At 39.8% G+C, this 16,648-nt stretch overlaps 2 protein-coding genes across 5 annotated transcripts; one reads left to right on the top strand and one right to left on the bottom strand.

Annotated features, from left to right (window-relative positions):
• Positions 1-2,301: 2,301 nt before the first annotated feature.
• On the top strand, positions 2,302-5,656 carry dtymk (deoxythymidylate kinase (thymidylate kinase)). Its single transcript, XM_074636498.1, has 5 exons — positions 2,302-2,574; positions 2,700-2,808; positions 4,637-4,727; positions 4,820-5,017; positions 5,097-5,656. Exons 1-5 carry the CDS (start codon positions 2,445-2,447, stop codon positions 5,205-5,207), a joined length of 639 nt encoding a protein of 212 aa, XP_074492599.1. The 5' UTR covers positions 2,302-2,444; the 3' UTR covers positions 5,208-5,656.
• atg4b (autophagy related 4B, cysteine peptidase) lies at positions 5,551-16,475 on the bottom strand. Of its 4 annotated transcripts, none has more exons than XM_074636496.1 (14): positions 16,385-16,475; positions 15,626-15,847; positions 13,287-13,388; positions 13,093-13,164; positions 12,894-12,992; positions 12,641-12,742; positions 12,463-12,535; positions 11,929-12,008; positions 10,441-10,637; positions 8,259-8,337; positions 7,987-8,132; positions 7,799-7,855; positions 7,601-7,692; positions 5,551-6,279 (listed from the first exon to the last, which is right to left on the bottom strand). In XM_074636496.1, the coding sequence occupies exons 2-14, from the start codon at positions 15,633-15,635 to the stop codon at positions 6,189-6,191; spliced, it is 1,200 nt and encodes a 399-aa protein (XP_074492597.1). In that variant the 5' UTR covers positions 15,636-15,847; positions 16,385-16,475; the 3' UTR covers positions 5,551-6,188. The 4 variants fall into 4 exon arrangements, 2 of the variants coding, with proteins under 2 accessions (XP_074492597.1, XP_074492598.1); XM_074636497.1 differs by having other exon boundaries at positions 5,551-6,262; positions 7,599-7,692; positions 16,385-16,471; XR_012594050.1 differs by having other exon boundaries at positions 6,216-6,262; positions 7,599-7,692; positions 7,799-7,841; positions 16,385-16,472.
• Positions 16,476-16,648: the final 173 nt, after the last annotated feature.

Below are 16,648 nucleotides of genomic sequence, written 5' to 3'. Positions count from 1 at the left end.
GCAAAATTATGGAACGAATGGTTACAGAGAGATTAACCTATTTCCTGGAAAGTAAAGCTCTTTTATCTCCACATCAACGTGGGTTCCGTAGGGGTCGCAATACTATGGACTCTGTCTTATGCTTAGAGTCAGACATCAGGAAAGCACAGACCAACAAAGAAGTAGTATTAGCTGTCTTCTTTGATGTGGAAAAAGCATATGATATGCTCTGGAAAGAAGGGTTACTCATTAAATTGAATTCATTGGGAATTGGTGGTAGAGCATATAATTGGGTGAAGGACTTTTTATTTGACAGGAAAATACAGGTAAGAGTAGATTCAGAATATTCAAATGTATATACAGTGGATAATGGAACTCCACAAGGTAGTGTCTGTAGTCCGTTATTATTCAATATAATGATCAATGATATATTTTCTCAGGTTGAGCAAAATATAGGAAAGTCTATGTACGCGGATGACGGAGCTCTTTGGATAAAAGGCCGCAATGTATCATTTGTTAATAAGAAAATGCAAGCTGCAATAGCTGAGGTGGAGAAATGGGCAAACAAATGGGGATTCAAGTTATCAGTAGCAAAAACACAAGTTATTTGTTTCTTAAAACGGCGTAAAATCGCACCCATTTCCCTAAAACTGTATGATCAACCTCTGGAGCAAGTCAAAGCTGTTAGATTTCTGGGGATTTGGTTTGATGAAAAGCTCACATGGAACATTCATTTAGATAAAATCAGGAGCAAATGTAAAAAAAGTCATCAATATACTGCGTTGTTTGACAGGACAGGAGTGGGGAGCAAGTAGAGCATCTTTACAAAATATATACTGGGCTCTCATGAGATCTGTCCTTGACTATGGGTGTGTAGCTTACATGTCAGCAGCAGAATCAAACCTCAAGAAATTAGATGTACTGCAAGCTCAGGCTTTGAGAATCATTAGTGGATCATTCAGAACATCTCCGGTATCAGCAATGCAAGTGGAAGTGGGAGAAATGCCCCTACGGATTAGAAGAATAAAATTAATGCTGGCATACTGGGTTAATCTCCAGGGGCATTATGAAACTCACCCTACCAAAAGTGTTTTGACAGACTGCTGGGAACATAAGCTTTGGGTGGGTAGGTGATGCAAAGGCAGAAAACATAGGGTTATGTCAATTCCAATATTGCTCTACAGTTTCAGTTTCCTCCATTCCTCCCTGGTTATTCCCCTTACCAAATGTTGACCTCAATATACAGCAGGAATTGAAGGAGAAGTCAAATAAAATTCCAGCATGGCGCATAGTCCAGAATTATTTGGATCAGCACTTCTCAGACTCCGTGTTCTTATTTACAGACGGCTCCTAAGATCCTGAGACAGGGTGTGCAGGTGCAGCAGTTTATATCCCGGTGAGTGAGACCTACATCAAGAAACGAGTATCAAATTATGTGTCAGTATATACTACAGAAATATTGGCAATATTATTGGCCCTGCAGTGGATAGAGGAGAGGGAAATAAAAAACACCGTTATTGCATCTGACAGTTTTTCAGCACTCACAAGCATAGGATCTGGTAGATCATCAGTCAGAACGGATTTAATTAATGAAATATTTCTTATTATGTATAGGATGGAAATAAAAGGCACAGGTACACGATTCATATGGGTTCCTGCTCATGTTGGTGTGGAAGGAAATGAGCAGGTAGACATTCTGGCCAAACAAACACTAAGAATTAAGAATATAGAATTACAAATTCCATTAAGTAAAGCTGAGGCTAAACCATTCATCAAGAACTATGCACAAAAAGTATGGCAGGAGTATTGGGATGAGCAGGAAACTGGAAGGCAAATGTAGAATATACAGAAACATGTTGGAGCAGGGAGAAAGGTGGGCTGGAAAAGAAGGGAAGAAAATATCATCACTCGACTAAGAATCGGACATACAGGTCTTAATCAAACATTATATCGAATAGGCAAACACCCAACTGGGAAATGTACACACGGTAACCAGCCAGAAACTGTTGAACACGTACTGATACACTGCAGTAATTACACTATCCAGAGGAATCACCTTTTTCAGACACTAAGGAAGGCAAAACATCAGGACTTTTCAGTGTCAGGTCTATTGGGGAATAAAGCAGATAATATATACAGTGAAATTATTCAGTTTTTGAGAAAAACTGATTTAGTTAAAAGAATCTAGAGTTTTCATTATTATTATTATTTATTTTTATTTATTTATTTTTTTAGTTCTATTTTGTTTCTGCACAATCTTCTGTTCCACACTCCAGTCCAGATGGTGGCGGTAATGCATCTAAGAAGAAGTGCGTCTTCGTACCCCCTTGTTGACATCTGCGATTTTAAAAGGCGGGTAAACTGTGATAATGGTGCTCCCGCTCTCATGCCTATAGAATAATAGATCCATGCCCGCTGTGTAGTGAGGTTTATCTCCCGGACAGCGCTGCTACAGTAATACAGTGATGGCCTGTAAGAGAGGAGCGCTCATCGTGCTGGAGGGAGTCGACAAAGCTGGGAAAACTACTCAGTGTCAGAAACTGGTTCAGACTCTGCAGCAGAGCGGCAGACCCGCAGAGGGGATGAGGTTCCCCGGTGAGGCAGGCTGCGTTTCACTCTTTATATGGCTTAACGTGAGCATGACTGTGGTTTAGGTGTGCAGTGCAAGTATAACTTCTTGTGTAACATGAATCTAATGTGTTGTTGTTTACTGGGCTCAGACAGGACCACGACTATTGGACAGCTGATCAGCGCTTACCTGGAGAAGAAGAGTGACCTGGAGGATCACACAGTGCACCTGCTGTTCTCTGCAAACCGATGGGAACTGGTGTAAGTACATGTAGAGTTTACGTCAATTGATGATGGCTGCATTCCTCTTAGTGGAGGTCCTGGCTCACTGGAACAGCTTACTGGTGCTTTTCCTCCTATGACGAGTCAAAATGTAAGCTGTGAAAAAGGTCCACAAAATGTGCTGAACAGTACTCACCATGAAGAATGACTCATCAGCTGTAAGAACAACTTTAAAGGGTCAGTTCACTCAAATTACAAAAAGAGATGTTTCCATTACAGTTCGTTTTGCAGTTAAAGAGGACCTATTGTGCTTATTTACAGGTGCATGCTTGTATTTTAGGTTTCTACTGGAACATGTTTACATGCTTTAATGTTCAAAAAAACGCTTTACTTTTCTCATACCGGCTGTGCTGCAGCACCTCTTTTCACCCTCTGTCTGAAACGCTCTGTTTGAGCCCAGTCTGCTCTGATTGGTCAGCTGGTCTACTGTTATGATTGGTAAAGCGAACCAAACTCCTCGGACTCCTCTCCAGCACCGCTTGAACTAGTTTTGTTTAACGGCGAGCCAAACTAGCCGCTAGGCAAATTGTGTTACTTGGTGACATCACCATGTTACGGAAGAAAAGGTAGGATTTCAAGCAATGCGGTTCAGGCAGTTCAGGAGCAGTGTTTCTGTGGGGGAGAGTAACTCCCTTTGGTGGTAATTTTGAGACAAGACTGGGTTTGTAACTTTAGACTACTAGAGTATTGAAAAGTTAAATTCCAAGCCAGAAACAAAGACCCGGATGACTGGATAATCTACAGATCTCACCGGCACAACATTCGTACTGAAGAAAAAGACTGGACATAGTACTCCAACTTTTTTTCCAATGCTGTGCGAACCTAAACAAAATTCCATTCATGCCATATTGTATTGGGTGCTGGTTATATGGTTAGGGTTGAGTGATGGGTGAACTGACCCTTTTAATGCTGTAGCCTACTAAGCCCTGATGTCACTGAATCTGACCACTGCCTACTTTGGTATAAAAAGACTAAAGTTCCAAGATTTCCCTCTTCAGTGAATAGAGTAAAACTAAGCAAGTCTCTCAACATTTAAATCATTGAGTACATCTAGTGCTAGTACCTTAAAGGATAAGTCAGGTGACCTTTTTCTTATTGTCAATATATTCCATAAAAAGACCAAAACCTAATCGATCCTACTACTGACAAGTACTGTCAATGCCCCGATATAATTTATTCCTTTTTGCCACAGAGGTCCATTGTTGTCAAAAAACTACTACTACTGTTGCACTGGGTGACATGTTCCTTCATCACCATGAACACAGCACTGTTGTTAATTTTGACTCAATCCCTAGCACACCATCCTGCTGCTGTAAATACTCACCAACAAAAGCACCATTTACTCCAGCAGTTGGAGTAACTGAGTTTCTAAATTTGCTGTCTAAAGTACTTCTTTTTACCCATTTGAAAAATATGAGATATTTTTAAAGATTCAGAGTCTTCAGTATAAGCCATGAGCTTCAAGCCACAGACAGGGTCGGGAAGTCAAAGTATTGTGAGACATACTAACACATTGTTGATTTCAGTCTTTTCATGGGATCTGTTGACAATAACAAAGATACATAAGGACACCAGATTTGTCCTTTGAAAATACACAGAACTTTGAGTACATGTACATTTTCTCTCCCTCTATTTATTTGTTAGTTTGGATTCTTCTTGGAGTCCTATATAAGCGATGATGCAAGCTCCAATCTGAAAATGCATATTCTTTTGTCTCTTGTCATTAGCCTTGACAAGCTTCCTCTAGCCTCTACACATTATTGCCTACATTTCCTTATGCAGCATAATAAACTAATTGTGACCACAGGCCTTTAATGAAGAAGAAGCTGGAGCAAGGCATCACTCTGGTCGTAGACCGGTACGCCTTCTCTGGAGCTGCTTTCACCAGCGCAAAGCCAGTGAGTCCTCTCTCAGCCTTTCAAACTCTGCATCCATCATACAGCGTGACTCAGTGTGTGTTCGAGAGGTCTGACGTGTCCGTCTCCTTCAGGGTTTCTGTCTGGACTGGTGCATGAAACCTGACGTGGGACTGCCAAAGCCGGACCTCGTTATGTTCCTTCAGCTCAGTCCGGCTGAGGCTGCTCTCAGAGGTAAGTTCGGAGAAGAAAGATACGAGACCAGTGCTTTCCAAAAGGCGGTTCAACAGAAATTTGAAGAGCTGATGAAGGATCCTTCAGTCAACTGGCAGGTATGAGGCGGCTCTGGAGTGCAAATTTATTCCCAGCTGTTATTTAGATCAATCATATTAAACAGCTTATTTGCTCTAGGTAATCAATGCTGCCAAGAGTGTTGAAGAGGTGCACGAGCACATCACGACCCACAGCCTTAACGCTATCAACACAGCTCAGAACCAGCAGCTCGGAGAGCTGTGGAAGTGAACCAGTCTCTGCTGGTTTGAGACCAAGGCCCTGTTCACACCAATAAAATGCGTCCTGAGTGATCCAAACATAACTGGACAGCTCTAAGTATGTGGCAACCTCTGAATGTGGTCTGAAAGATCCGATCTCAATGCGTCTTGAGTGCGTTCACACCTGTACTTGGAGCTGATCACTCAGGATGCATGTTCATACCAGGTCTGAAAGGCCCAAGACAGTCTGGTGATGCAGTAACTAAATGACTCTTCTACACGCTTTCCTTGAGCTCCTTTATTTGAATGCGGAAGAGAAATGCCTCGGCTGTGATTCAAATATCATTTCTTGAAATTAAAGAGATATACCATCGTCAAATGTCAGATTCTGACTTTATTTGTTTTTAATCCTCTTACATGTGTATTGTTCTTTCACCTGTCTATATACTGTGTCGATTAAATAAATAATCTTCAAATTAACTAGTGTACATGTTTTAAACTTGGCATGGATACTTTGCATGAGCAATTAAATGCAACTTGTCTGCAGATTTGACTTAATTTGGTTTCATTACAGGCTGTTACAGACCAGAGTTATTAGTGACAAAGCCGTGGGCATCATGAACCGCAGGGTTTCTATACAACATAAAACTGTTATGGCAATTTTACCTATGGAGTCAGGGAAAGGCACCATATCACTTCAGAATAAACATTGAAAGTGTTAAGACTCGAATGGAAACACATGTATGTGAAGATGTGCATACAGAGTTGATCCTGAGCTCCTGCTACGGCTTCCACCAGGCAGTCTCAATGTTGGATACAGAGAGCATTCGGAGGCTGTTGAAGAAGAACGCTGTGTGACGCACACTGACTGACTACGCCATTGGAGCTGGACTGGCTCAAGAGGTCTCCAGTTAATGTTCATCCCCCCTCAGGCTTCTCTTCTGATACAGAGAAGACACAGAGAATCTCTCGCCAGCTGTCAGACAACAGCAAATCATTGTTCGTGTGCTCCTCAGAGGGAGAGGATCTCAAACTCTTCGTCCTCTGAATCGAAGAACCGCTCCAACCTGTCCGAGTCTGAGAAATCTGTGAAGGGAACATCAACACGTAAAAGAAAAAAACAAACATTAAAATTCATTTGGTAATGCTTTATATTAAAGTTCTGTAATAAGTGTTTGTTAATAGATAATAAGACCCTTAAAAGATGCTTAACATTAATGTGTTAAGACTTAATTATAGCATTATAAAACACATTTATTGTTAGATTATAACACATTTATTAGCACTTACTAAGAAACTTGTTAAGAGTTTATAGACTTCTTAAGAACAATAATAAAAGCCCTATGAGTTTCTTATAATTGTTTATAATAGCATTAAACATTTATCTAACTATTTAACTAACTTTCCTATTATATCATTGTTAAACCTGTACGAACCTTTTTTTTTGTTGCTTTATTAAGATTAATAAATACTTTTATTACTACTTAATCATTTTTAATTTGATTTATTAGCAATTAACTATGCACTTATTAACATTTAACTAAGTTTTTTGCAGGCACCCAATTTAAAGTGAAAACAATGCTTATTAAGGTTAATAAATCAGTAATAAACTTTCTTTTAAGATTATTTTTGGGCATTTTCTGCCCTAATTAGATGAATAGATTAGATCTATATACGATACTGACTTGACTACAATAATTCATTCACTGTATAATACATTCAAGAAATACTGTTATTCATTTCTTATTTATACCATTCTGGCATTTATATCTAACACATTTAATAGATCCTACTTATAAGCATTCTGCATTTACTTTTTTGCACTGTGATTATATGCTATATATATATATATATATATATATATATATATATATATATATATATTGCACGTCTTAATGCAAATATCTGAACATTTTATCAAGCCACTTACAGCCACAAAAAGAACGTTCTATAAAACATAGCCTTAAACAGAAAATAAAATTAAAAAACATATATATAATTTAATTTAAATATAAAAATAGTATAATTATTAGTACAATTACAGTATCTTTCAACATGATGTAAATTCTATATTTTAAAATTCTGAAAACATAAATCATTCCTAATCATATCAACACATTTTTTTTTTTAAATATTGAAAAGATACTGTTATTGTACTAATAATTGTACAATTCTTTTTTTCAAAGGCCTGTTTGAAGCTATGTTTTATAGAACATTCTCTTTGTGGCCGCATCGTATGGAATGCCATTTCTTTCAATATTAACACATATTAATGTTAATAAACATGTTATAAGGAAATTATAAGGGCCTTATCACCTACTAACTAACGCTTATTACCGAACCTTAATATAAATCGTTACCATTCATTTTCATTAATGGATTTTAAAAATATATTTTGCAAAAAAGCATGCAGTTCATCTACCAGGAGTAAGGTTCAGGGCGTCCATGCAGACCATGTGAGAGGGCTGACTGTCTACGAGTTCAAACATGGGCAGGCCTCCTCTGTTGCAGGACAGCTAGAAGAGAAGGACCAGCATTTTATGACGTATACATTCCTCTAACAAGAAACCGCTGTAAAAGAGTGAAGGGAGCAACAAAAGAGCAGTGTTCACAGAAACGTACCCTTCTTATGCGCATACACCAGTCATCAAACTCGTCCTCTGTTCTGCAGAAGAAACCCTGGCGGACACCAGAAAACAATCAGCTACGGAACATCTGACTTACTGTAAAACTCACATTCACATTCTTAACAAAGGGCTTTAGTTTGAGATACGCAAGCTGCGCTATAAAAGCCTCCCTAGCATTCCTACCGCTGCGATGGACGGGTCCAGTTCGCAGATGTGCATGCGGCAGGGTGGGTGCTGACAATGGTACGTCTCATCAGGGACCTGGCCATCTTCACACGGTTCCACTGCAGGCTGCGTGGTGTGTGGGTCTAAATAGATGAGCTCCTCTCCTGGGGGGGGGAGAAGCATGTTTATAATTAGATTGTTCTCTTGGTAGAAGTGGAATTAATATGGTAAGCATGAGTGTGCAGTGCACAGTTGAGTGTTTATTTCACAAACACAGAGACTAGACATACCGACATAACCAATGAAGTAATGGGCACTGTTGGGTTTTCCCCCAATAACACCCAGGGACTGAGGCAGCATGAAGCATTGCTGTGAAAAGAGACAAGAGGGTTTATCTCACCCCAGCTGTAGCTGACTTTGCCTCAGTGCTAATTTAACTTCTTATTTTCATAAATCTTTTAGCCAATTTAGTACAAACAACATATAAAAGACATTACGACCATTTTCAAAAGTGTACCATTTGTTTTGTTTTTATGTTATTAGTTTAAAGTTTGGTTCTTTATGGGGCTTACAATGTGGGCAATTCTACAGCAAGCCCACCGGAAAGCCACCCACAAGGCCGACGCAAAACCAACTAACTTGTGGATTCCCACGTACAAACCTGAGTTCACTACAGTGTCTTGTTTTGAAATGTAGGCTACACATATCATCACAGCATTAACGTCATTAAAGCTGCAGTCGGTAACTTTGAGCAAATATGATGACAAAAAGTTATTTTTATAAAACGGTCACTATATCCTGACGGTAGTGCATGAGACACATAATCTGAAAAAACATCATGTGCCTCTGTGCATTTGCAAGATTTCACCATGCCCTTTTTCAGATTATGTGTCTCACGCACTACTGTCAGGATATAGTGACCGTTTTATAAAAATAACTTTTTGTTATCATATTTGCTCAAAGTTACCGACTGCAGCTTTAAACCAGCGTATATATATCATGATGTTCATTTTACATATTCCCTTTACTAGATAATCGTTTCAGTTGTCACTGCCATTTCGTAGCAGATAAAGCAATATCCTGGACAAAAGTATATTTGCATGCCAACCACAGTAGTTTCAGAGGTTTGCAGCCATGTGTGAGAACACGTAGACTGGTGCAAAACAGCATGCAGGGACCCTTACAACTTCCTCATTTCTTTTTATTAAAGTAACCTTTGTGAAACTGCAGTTGACAGCACAGACTAATCTGAAATCGGTGCTGAGTCACCACACAAGAGTAACGCAACTTAGACTACAATTAATGACAACACTGGAATTAGTAACAAAAAGAAAAAGCTAATCTTAAAAACTACGGTCTTTGGATAATGTAAAAGTCAGTTAGGGCTGTCCCGAATACCGTATTTTGGGCTTCGAAGCTTCAGTGAGAAATATTCTAAGGTATTTGAAGCTTTGCTTCGCGACGTAGTGCAGAAGGCTGACACGTTCTTCTGTCTGTCGGTCTCTACCTCCCTGTTTTAGTGCCCCGGACAGTGCTGCTGCCGCACTACTGTACACACACGCACCTCTACACACAACAAACAGCCATATCCATCTGAGAATAACTAATAATAATTAATGTTGAATATGAATTGTGGGATTATTGCTTATTTCATGGGCTATTTTGGGATCTATACATTATTATAACATACATATATATATATATATATATACATATACATACATATATGTATATGTATATGTATATATATATATATATATACATATATACACATATATATATACATATACATACATATTTATATGTATATATATATATATATATATATATATACATATACATGTATATATATATATATATATACACATATACATATACATATATATATACATATACATATACATATATATATATATACATACATATACATATACATATATATATACACATACATATATACTGATTTGGAGGTCGATTACCATGGCAACGGTGGAAGCTTCGAAGCTTTAAAGCATTCGGGTCAGCCTTAAAGTCAATGTTTCTTTAATAAAAATATCAAACAGGAAATTCAGTTGTCTCATTTTGTAAATCCAGTTTCCAGTGACAACCCCTTTATTTCAGGATATACAGTTATTAGCCATTACAAAAAACAGGTAGCTCAAATCAAGCACTCTGATTGGTTCATAGCCGTGATATAATACCCACATACCACTGCTATGAAGTCTAATTCCTTTGCACTCTATCACTCCGCGTCTGAGAAAAGAAACACATTGGACTAATGTGTTGTCATGGTTGCTTAGCGTCGGGCCAAACAACGTCCCTTAGCTGCGATATAATCCCAACATACCACGGCCTGTCGTGAGCTATTGTTTAATTTATACCTCATAGAACATTTCTAAGATTGAGAAATTGTTTTAACATACACATATCCAGTATATACACAATGGGAATACAGACGCAGAAGTACTTCACCTTGAGGGTTTCGATGTAGGCCTCGTTGATATCACTCAGGCCCAGCCTGAGGGGGATGAGCAGGACCAGAGGTTTCCAGAGAGCCGTCTCCTCCTCGGCCATAGCACACGCCCCCTCCAGGCAGCCGTTGAGCTCCCCCGCTCCCTCTGGTTCACAGCATGCTGCTGCAATTTCCAGCCAGGGCATACAGAGACGCTCTGCAGAGAAAAAACAATCGCAATAATACCCACAAAATTACTGAAACATTACTATTGTCTGTGCTGCAAAAAAAAAAGAAAAGCTTAGAATGTTAAGATATAGAATATGTATATAAGAATATGCGTCACTGTAACAGATTAGTATTCGGTCATCATGCAGTGGATCAAGTCAGAAAATGATTAAGATAGATCTGCTTTACAGTAATACTAGCACTGACCACTCAGCTACTTCCTGTTTTAGTCAAATTAAGATAGCAGCGCATCTAATGGAAGCGTTCCACTTAAAGGTTCCCTATAGGATATCCAGAGCATTTATATAGCAGCAAACAACTATCTGCTATGTAAAGCTGCCTTCACTTGATCAGACATTTCCTCTTCACCCACTGCGAGGTAGGGCGCAGAGACGTGCAGAGGCAGCAGGTAAAATATGTCCCCAAAAAGAGCACAAGGAACGCAATTCATGGTTGCTAGGTAACAACAACAGTTCCAGCCGAGTTCAAAGATGAAATAATTTAAACTTTGAGTGCAGCGCTCGGTGGGGAGCGGTGCGCCACGCCATGGGTAGCGCTTCCGCCCTGTCGGGTGGCACCGCTCTTTCCATAGGAAAACAATGGCAGCGATTTTACCACTGATCATGCGTTGGCGGCTTAAAGATATAGAGGAGTAATGTCTACCTGAGCAGAGAATGAAGTCGCTCTCCCTCTGTGTGTGTTATAATCCGAGCTTCTCTGTGCTTTGTTGACATAGCCGGCCGGCCGCGTGTGCTTTTAGTACATGTTTGTGCCCCACTGGCTAGCTCACGGCGTCCCGATCAACGAAGCGTAGCACCCACCCTCCAGTTCCCCCCGCGGTTAACACTGCTAGCTCTGTCAATATTGTTACCGGTGTTTCTACTGTTAGCGCTGTTAGCACCGTTAGCTGCGAGCCACTGGCTCAGCCGTCACCATGTTGTGAGACGTGCAGAGGCAATAGAAGTTCTCCAAATCTGGCATTTAGCACCTTTAAAAGGCCTTTTTTTTTTTAACTGCTCCTTTGTATATTTGCACATGGAAAAGCACCAAAATATTGTTGCTTGAGGAACTTTACTCCTTTACTTTACTTCAACTCCCATTTGTATTTGTTTTCACCCAGAAACTTTGTCCTGTAATAATAGTCATATTTAACTGAAGTACTACTTCTGTATACATTCCCAGCATGGCCCACTGTTTAACCTGGAGCACAAGCACATTTAAACTGCTTATGATAATGAATGATGACAGGAAAAAAAACACTGAAACACAACTGCACTCACTGATGTCCTCGATGACCACAGTGTTGTCCATCGCCACGTGCACGACTAATCTGCTCCACGTATCAAACACTGCCAGCTTCCTGAAAGCAAGACAGCACATTGAGATAGTCACACTTCCGCGTTTTACCAAATTGGAAAGACAATTTCTTTAAATTGTTTTGAACCTCATCAGTGTACAGTATCTTTTTTTGACTGTGGGATGGATGAATACATGGTGAGTGGAAAATAAAGAAAAGGCAAAGAAATGATGCAATACAAACAACTAAAACACATGGCTCGAAAGTCTACTGTACAGATGGTGAGTTTTATGATAATGTCACCGTACTGTTCCGCCTCTCCTGATAGCCCCTTGTGTTGGTAACAAGGTTGCTTTTGCGAGAAGTGGTCTCAGGCTGGTTGTATTGGTCCGCACCAGAGTATGTTTACTGCATTCACAACCTCCCAAACAAACCGCTCCAGAGTTTGATTAAAACAGACTAGATGCTGGCTTGTGAAAGCGCCCTTACTAACTTATAGTTCCTTTACAGTACTTACTTTAGAACCTGGGCCACTGTGTTTGGTCCGTACCACTGGCCTATAGGCTTTCCCTCTCCAACTCCCATTTGGGCTGCAGCATTTAGGAACAAAGAAGAAACAATGTTATGCAAACTCTTTCAGGACCGCCTGAGTGAGTCCTTGATAACATTGGAAAGGTCTGACACTCACTACTCACCGATTTGATGGATGGAATAGTAGCTGTCTTTTTTGTCAATGAAGGCGTTGAGAATACTGATGTACTCTTCTCTTTGTTTCTGGTCTTGGGCCCATCTCCAGTCTGAGAACAATAAGCCAGTTATCAAGCCAGTTTCAAACAAGCTCTGTCTGGTATAGTGTACTCATTTTACTGGAGAAGAGCTGGTAGTGCCACACTCAGGTTTCATCTATGTATATCTATAAGGGAGATATCTTTTTTTAAGTTGTCTTACCTCTGCCTACATGTCTACACACCAAAGCCTCTCCTAGGATCATCTGGCCGCACCGTAACATACAGCCCCATCCTGTATCTGATGTTGGTCCTGTCCCACCTGCAACACAATCATGCATGAGACCCCCTTTTTTAATTAAATGTGAAAAAGTCAAATCTCTAAACTCATCAAGCTCAAATACACATTTTTTTCCACTTACCAATTGGTGGGAAGTTTTTTCTGTACGTGAACCACAGTCGTGAAGTGACATCTGATAAAATCTCATCTTTCTCTACATGAAGACCAGAAATCACCACATTACAAAACAACCGTAGACAAAAGTTGATGCTTGCTAATAGGATTCTTTACAACTCTCTGTCTCACATAAACGTTATATATTCAACACAGTCCTACCTGTGAGTGCATTGTATTCTTTCCCCAAGATCCACACAGGCTCTGAGGTGTCAGGAAAATCTTCAAACTCTCCAAAGCGAAGTGTGTCGTATGTCAAGGTTGCTGCAAAAGAGGTCAAGAGTCAACTATAAGTGTGGGAAATCACAGGGGAGAAACTGCTGGTGGTCACGTTGTTGACCGCTAACCACTTGATGCAGCTAATAAATGTGAGGCTATTTGTTAGTGAGTAAAGGTGTGGTACCCATTAGTTGCATGAGAAGAATTCCAGTCACTTCCAGGAAGGATGTTATTTATAAATACATTTTTTAAAAAGGTATCTATGGTTTTTAATCTTTGTTTCTGTAGATTAACCTGGGTCACAATTTATATGCTAGGGAGTAAGTGGGGGAGGAATCTCCCTGTGGGATAAATAAACTACTAAGTTTCAAGTTCCTACTAAATACATTTCATAGTGAAATTAACACACTTTACAAAAAAGCTTGACAACCTGGGAAAAACTTAAATTGTATTTAAAGGGGTACTCCAGCAATTTAGTATTGTACATCCATAACATTGGGAAGCTTGTAAGAGACTTAAAAAAATAATGGTCAACTTTGTTGCAGCAGATGCCAGGATATCTTGACCTTTAGACCCTAGTATTAGTAATGCTAAAAAAAAAAGCTGAATCCTACACTTCCCATAATGCAACTGGAAAGGGGTATTTGTTTCACCCTGACCCTCCCTGCCTGGTAAAGTCCACATCTTTCAAACTTCACAACCCCATTTTGTAATTCCAGTAATTCTGTTATGATTTTGTAGTCTCTGAGCACAGGCCGGGATAACCCTGACGACATAACTATGACATCATTAGGGTTAGGGTTTCTCTGACATAAAAAAAAGCTCATCCAGGGCCACAGATAACATTTTATATATAAGTGGTTTCACAAGTTGAGTGATACTCTTCATGGCGAGTAAACTGAACTTAATGTGTAAAATCACCCCTTTAATATCAGAGGATGATTACATAAATGACAACACACATGACACAGTCCATTGGGACTTGGCTTGGGAACCGGAGGGTCGCCGGTTCAAGTCCCCGCATGGACCAAGTACTGAGTGTGAACTGGTCGCTGGAGAGATGCCAGTTTGCCTCTTGAGCAAGGCACCAAACCCCCAACTGCTCGGGGCGCCTGTCTGGGGCAGCCCCCTCGCTCTGACATCTCTCCATTAATGCATGTAGGTCCTCTTTGTGCATATGTGTGTACTATGTACTGTAAAATACATAGAGAATAAAAAAATTAATTTCTCCCCGGGGATTAATAAAAGTACCTTTCTTCTTCTTCAAAATCAAAGAACTAACATTATATCACACAACTGTGACACATCTGTATCAATATCTGAACATATATCTCCCTTGTGCAATTAGCTGGTAATAAATAAGTAAAGTGGGTGCTTTTAATGAAGTCTGATATGCAAGAAGCAATCACATTAACAGCCTGTATTTGCAGACTTTTCACTGCAGTGTGAAATAATGGGCTCAAAGCCAGATATAAGATTGGGCAACACAGTAATGGACACCATTAAAGGGGACACTTCCTCTTAAGAAAGAAAAAATAATCTGATTTGGGCTAACTGGTGTCTGTTAACACTGGAAAACGTATTTACACTTTTTAAAGTAAATCATAAAAGGTTTATGCCAATACATCAGGCTATCCACAGGATAATAACAAACAGGCAAAGTTGCCTAGCTAGCTCATTAATGCTAGCTGTCAGTGAGCTAGCCTGGACAGTGAAAGCTGAGATTTAAACTCATCCATAAACAATGAAGGGATACATGAAGAAGTCTGTTAGCATGCTCTGAACACTATTAAGTTACTAAACTAGGTGAGTGTTGCAGCACATATCAGATAAGTTCACCCCTCTCAGAGCTAATAGCATCCCAGTGCTAACAGTAGGTGACAGTGCATCATCCACTGGGAGGCTCATCTGGGGCGGAACGTCATGTTGGCATTACAAACACATTATTAAGAGTGAAGCTTAACAACACATGACAGTAACACATATGACAGCTGGGGCCCGTACAGGAGGTTACAGGGCTGAGCAGCGAGCTGTCAAAGAGGAGAATAACAGCAGCAGGCTAGCGTTAGTTAGCATGTAGCTGTAGCAGGCTGACGTCAGCGAGGCTACCAGCGGCTCTGTGTTGTGTCGGGCTGCCAGCTGGAGTTGTTGGTTAATCCTGTCATGACAGAGCAGTGAATATGTTGCCAGGTATGACATGGCGTTGTTGTGGTTATTTTGTGTCAATACTAGCTCGCGGAGGGAGAGAAGTAAATGTTATTTTGACTATAAAATCTGGTTACCTGCATCCATCCCGACGGTCTTCACCCTATCTTGTTTGTTGTTCTCTGGACTCCGACCCGCTGGACCAATAGGAACAGAGTAATGATGTAGAGGCGGGATATGTCTTTCGACAGCCAATCGGCATCCAGTAAAATCTGGGAGGAGGAGTCATGTTGACTTAACCAATCAGTGGTTGCTGACGTAGCCGTCCCGTTGAAAACAGTCCACGGTGCGTTCACGTTCTAGGCAAGGCAAGACAGCTTTATTTGTAGAGCACATTCAGCAACAGGGCAATTCAAAGTGCTTTATATAAACATTCAAGAACATTAAGACAAAGTGCAAAAGAACATTAAGACATAATTGAAACAGTTATAAAAAACATTAAAGATTATAAAATAAAAACAAGCTAAAAATAAAAGCTAGGATAGAAGCTAAAATAGAGTATAACACACAAGAGTAAAAGCTCTAGTGCAGTATAAGATCATTATCTGGTTTAATAAAAGGCAGCAGCAAACAGGAAAGTTTTAAGCTTTGATTTAAAAGAACTCAGAGTTGGTTCTAGATTAAAATAGGTTTCCATGCTGCTCCCTCATCTTCTACATGACAGTCAAAAGGTTAAAATCTCAAGGAAGATCTGCTCCTGAAAACCTTTGAGACGAGGAACTGCGAGAAACTCATCTTTTGTCTAGAAAAAACACACAAAAAACTCTTTAGTAGACACTTAAATATATAAAAAATAACTCTATAATCTTGTTATTTATCCTAACAGAGATTGATACCTTTCGTTCAGATTTCCTCAGTAGGCCTAACATTCATACACTGCTCCAAAAAATGAAGGGAACACTTAATCATCACAGTATAACACCTTGTCACTTAAACTTCAGGGATATCAATCTGTTCATTTGTGAATCATTTTCACCTGCTTTGGTGCAAATGAAAGTGACAACAGGTGCAATGGAGAGGCAACAGCAAGACAACCCACATAAAGGGAAATGTTTTGCATGTGGTGGCCACAGACAATTGCTTTTGATTTTGAATCCAGC

Source organism: Sebastes fasciatus, chromosome 5, assembly GCF_043250625.1.
Source record: "Sebastes fasciatus isolate fSebFas1 chromosome 5, fSebFas1.pri, whole genome shotgun sequence".
Taxonomy (NCBI): domain Eukaryota; kingdom Metazoa; phylum Chordata; class Actinopteri; order Perciformes; family Sebastidae; genus Sebastes; species Sebastes fasciatus.
This window is presented reverse-complemented; position numbering and strand designations above follow the sequence as displayed.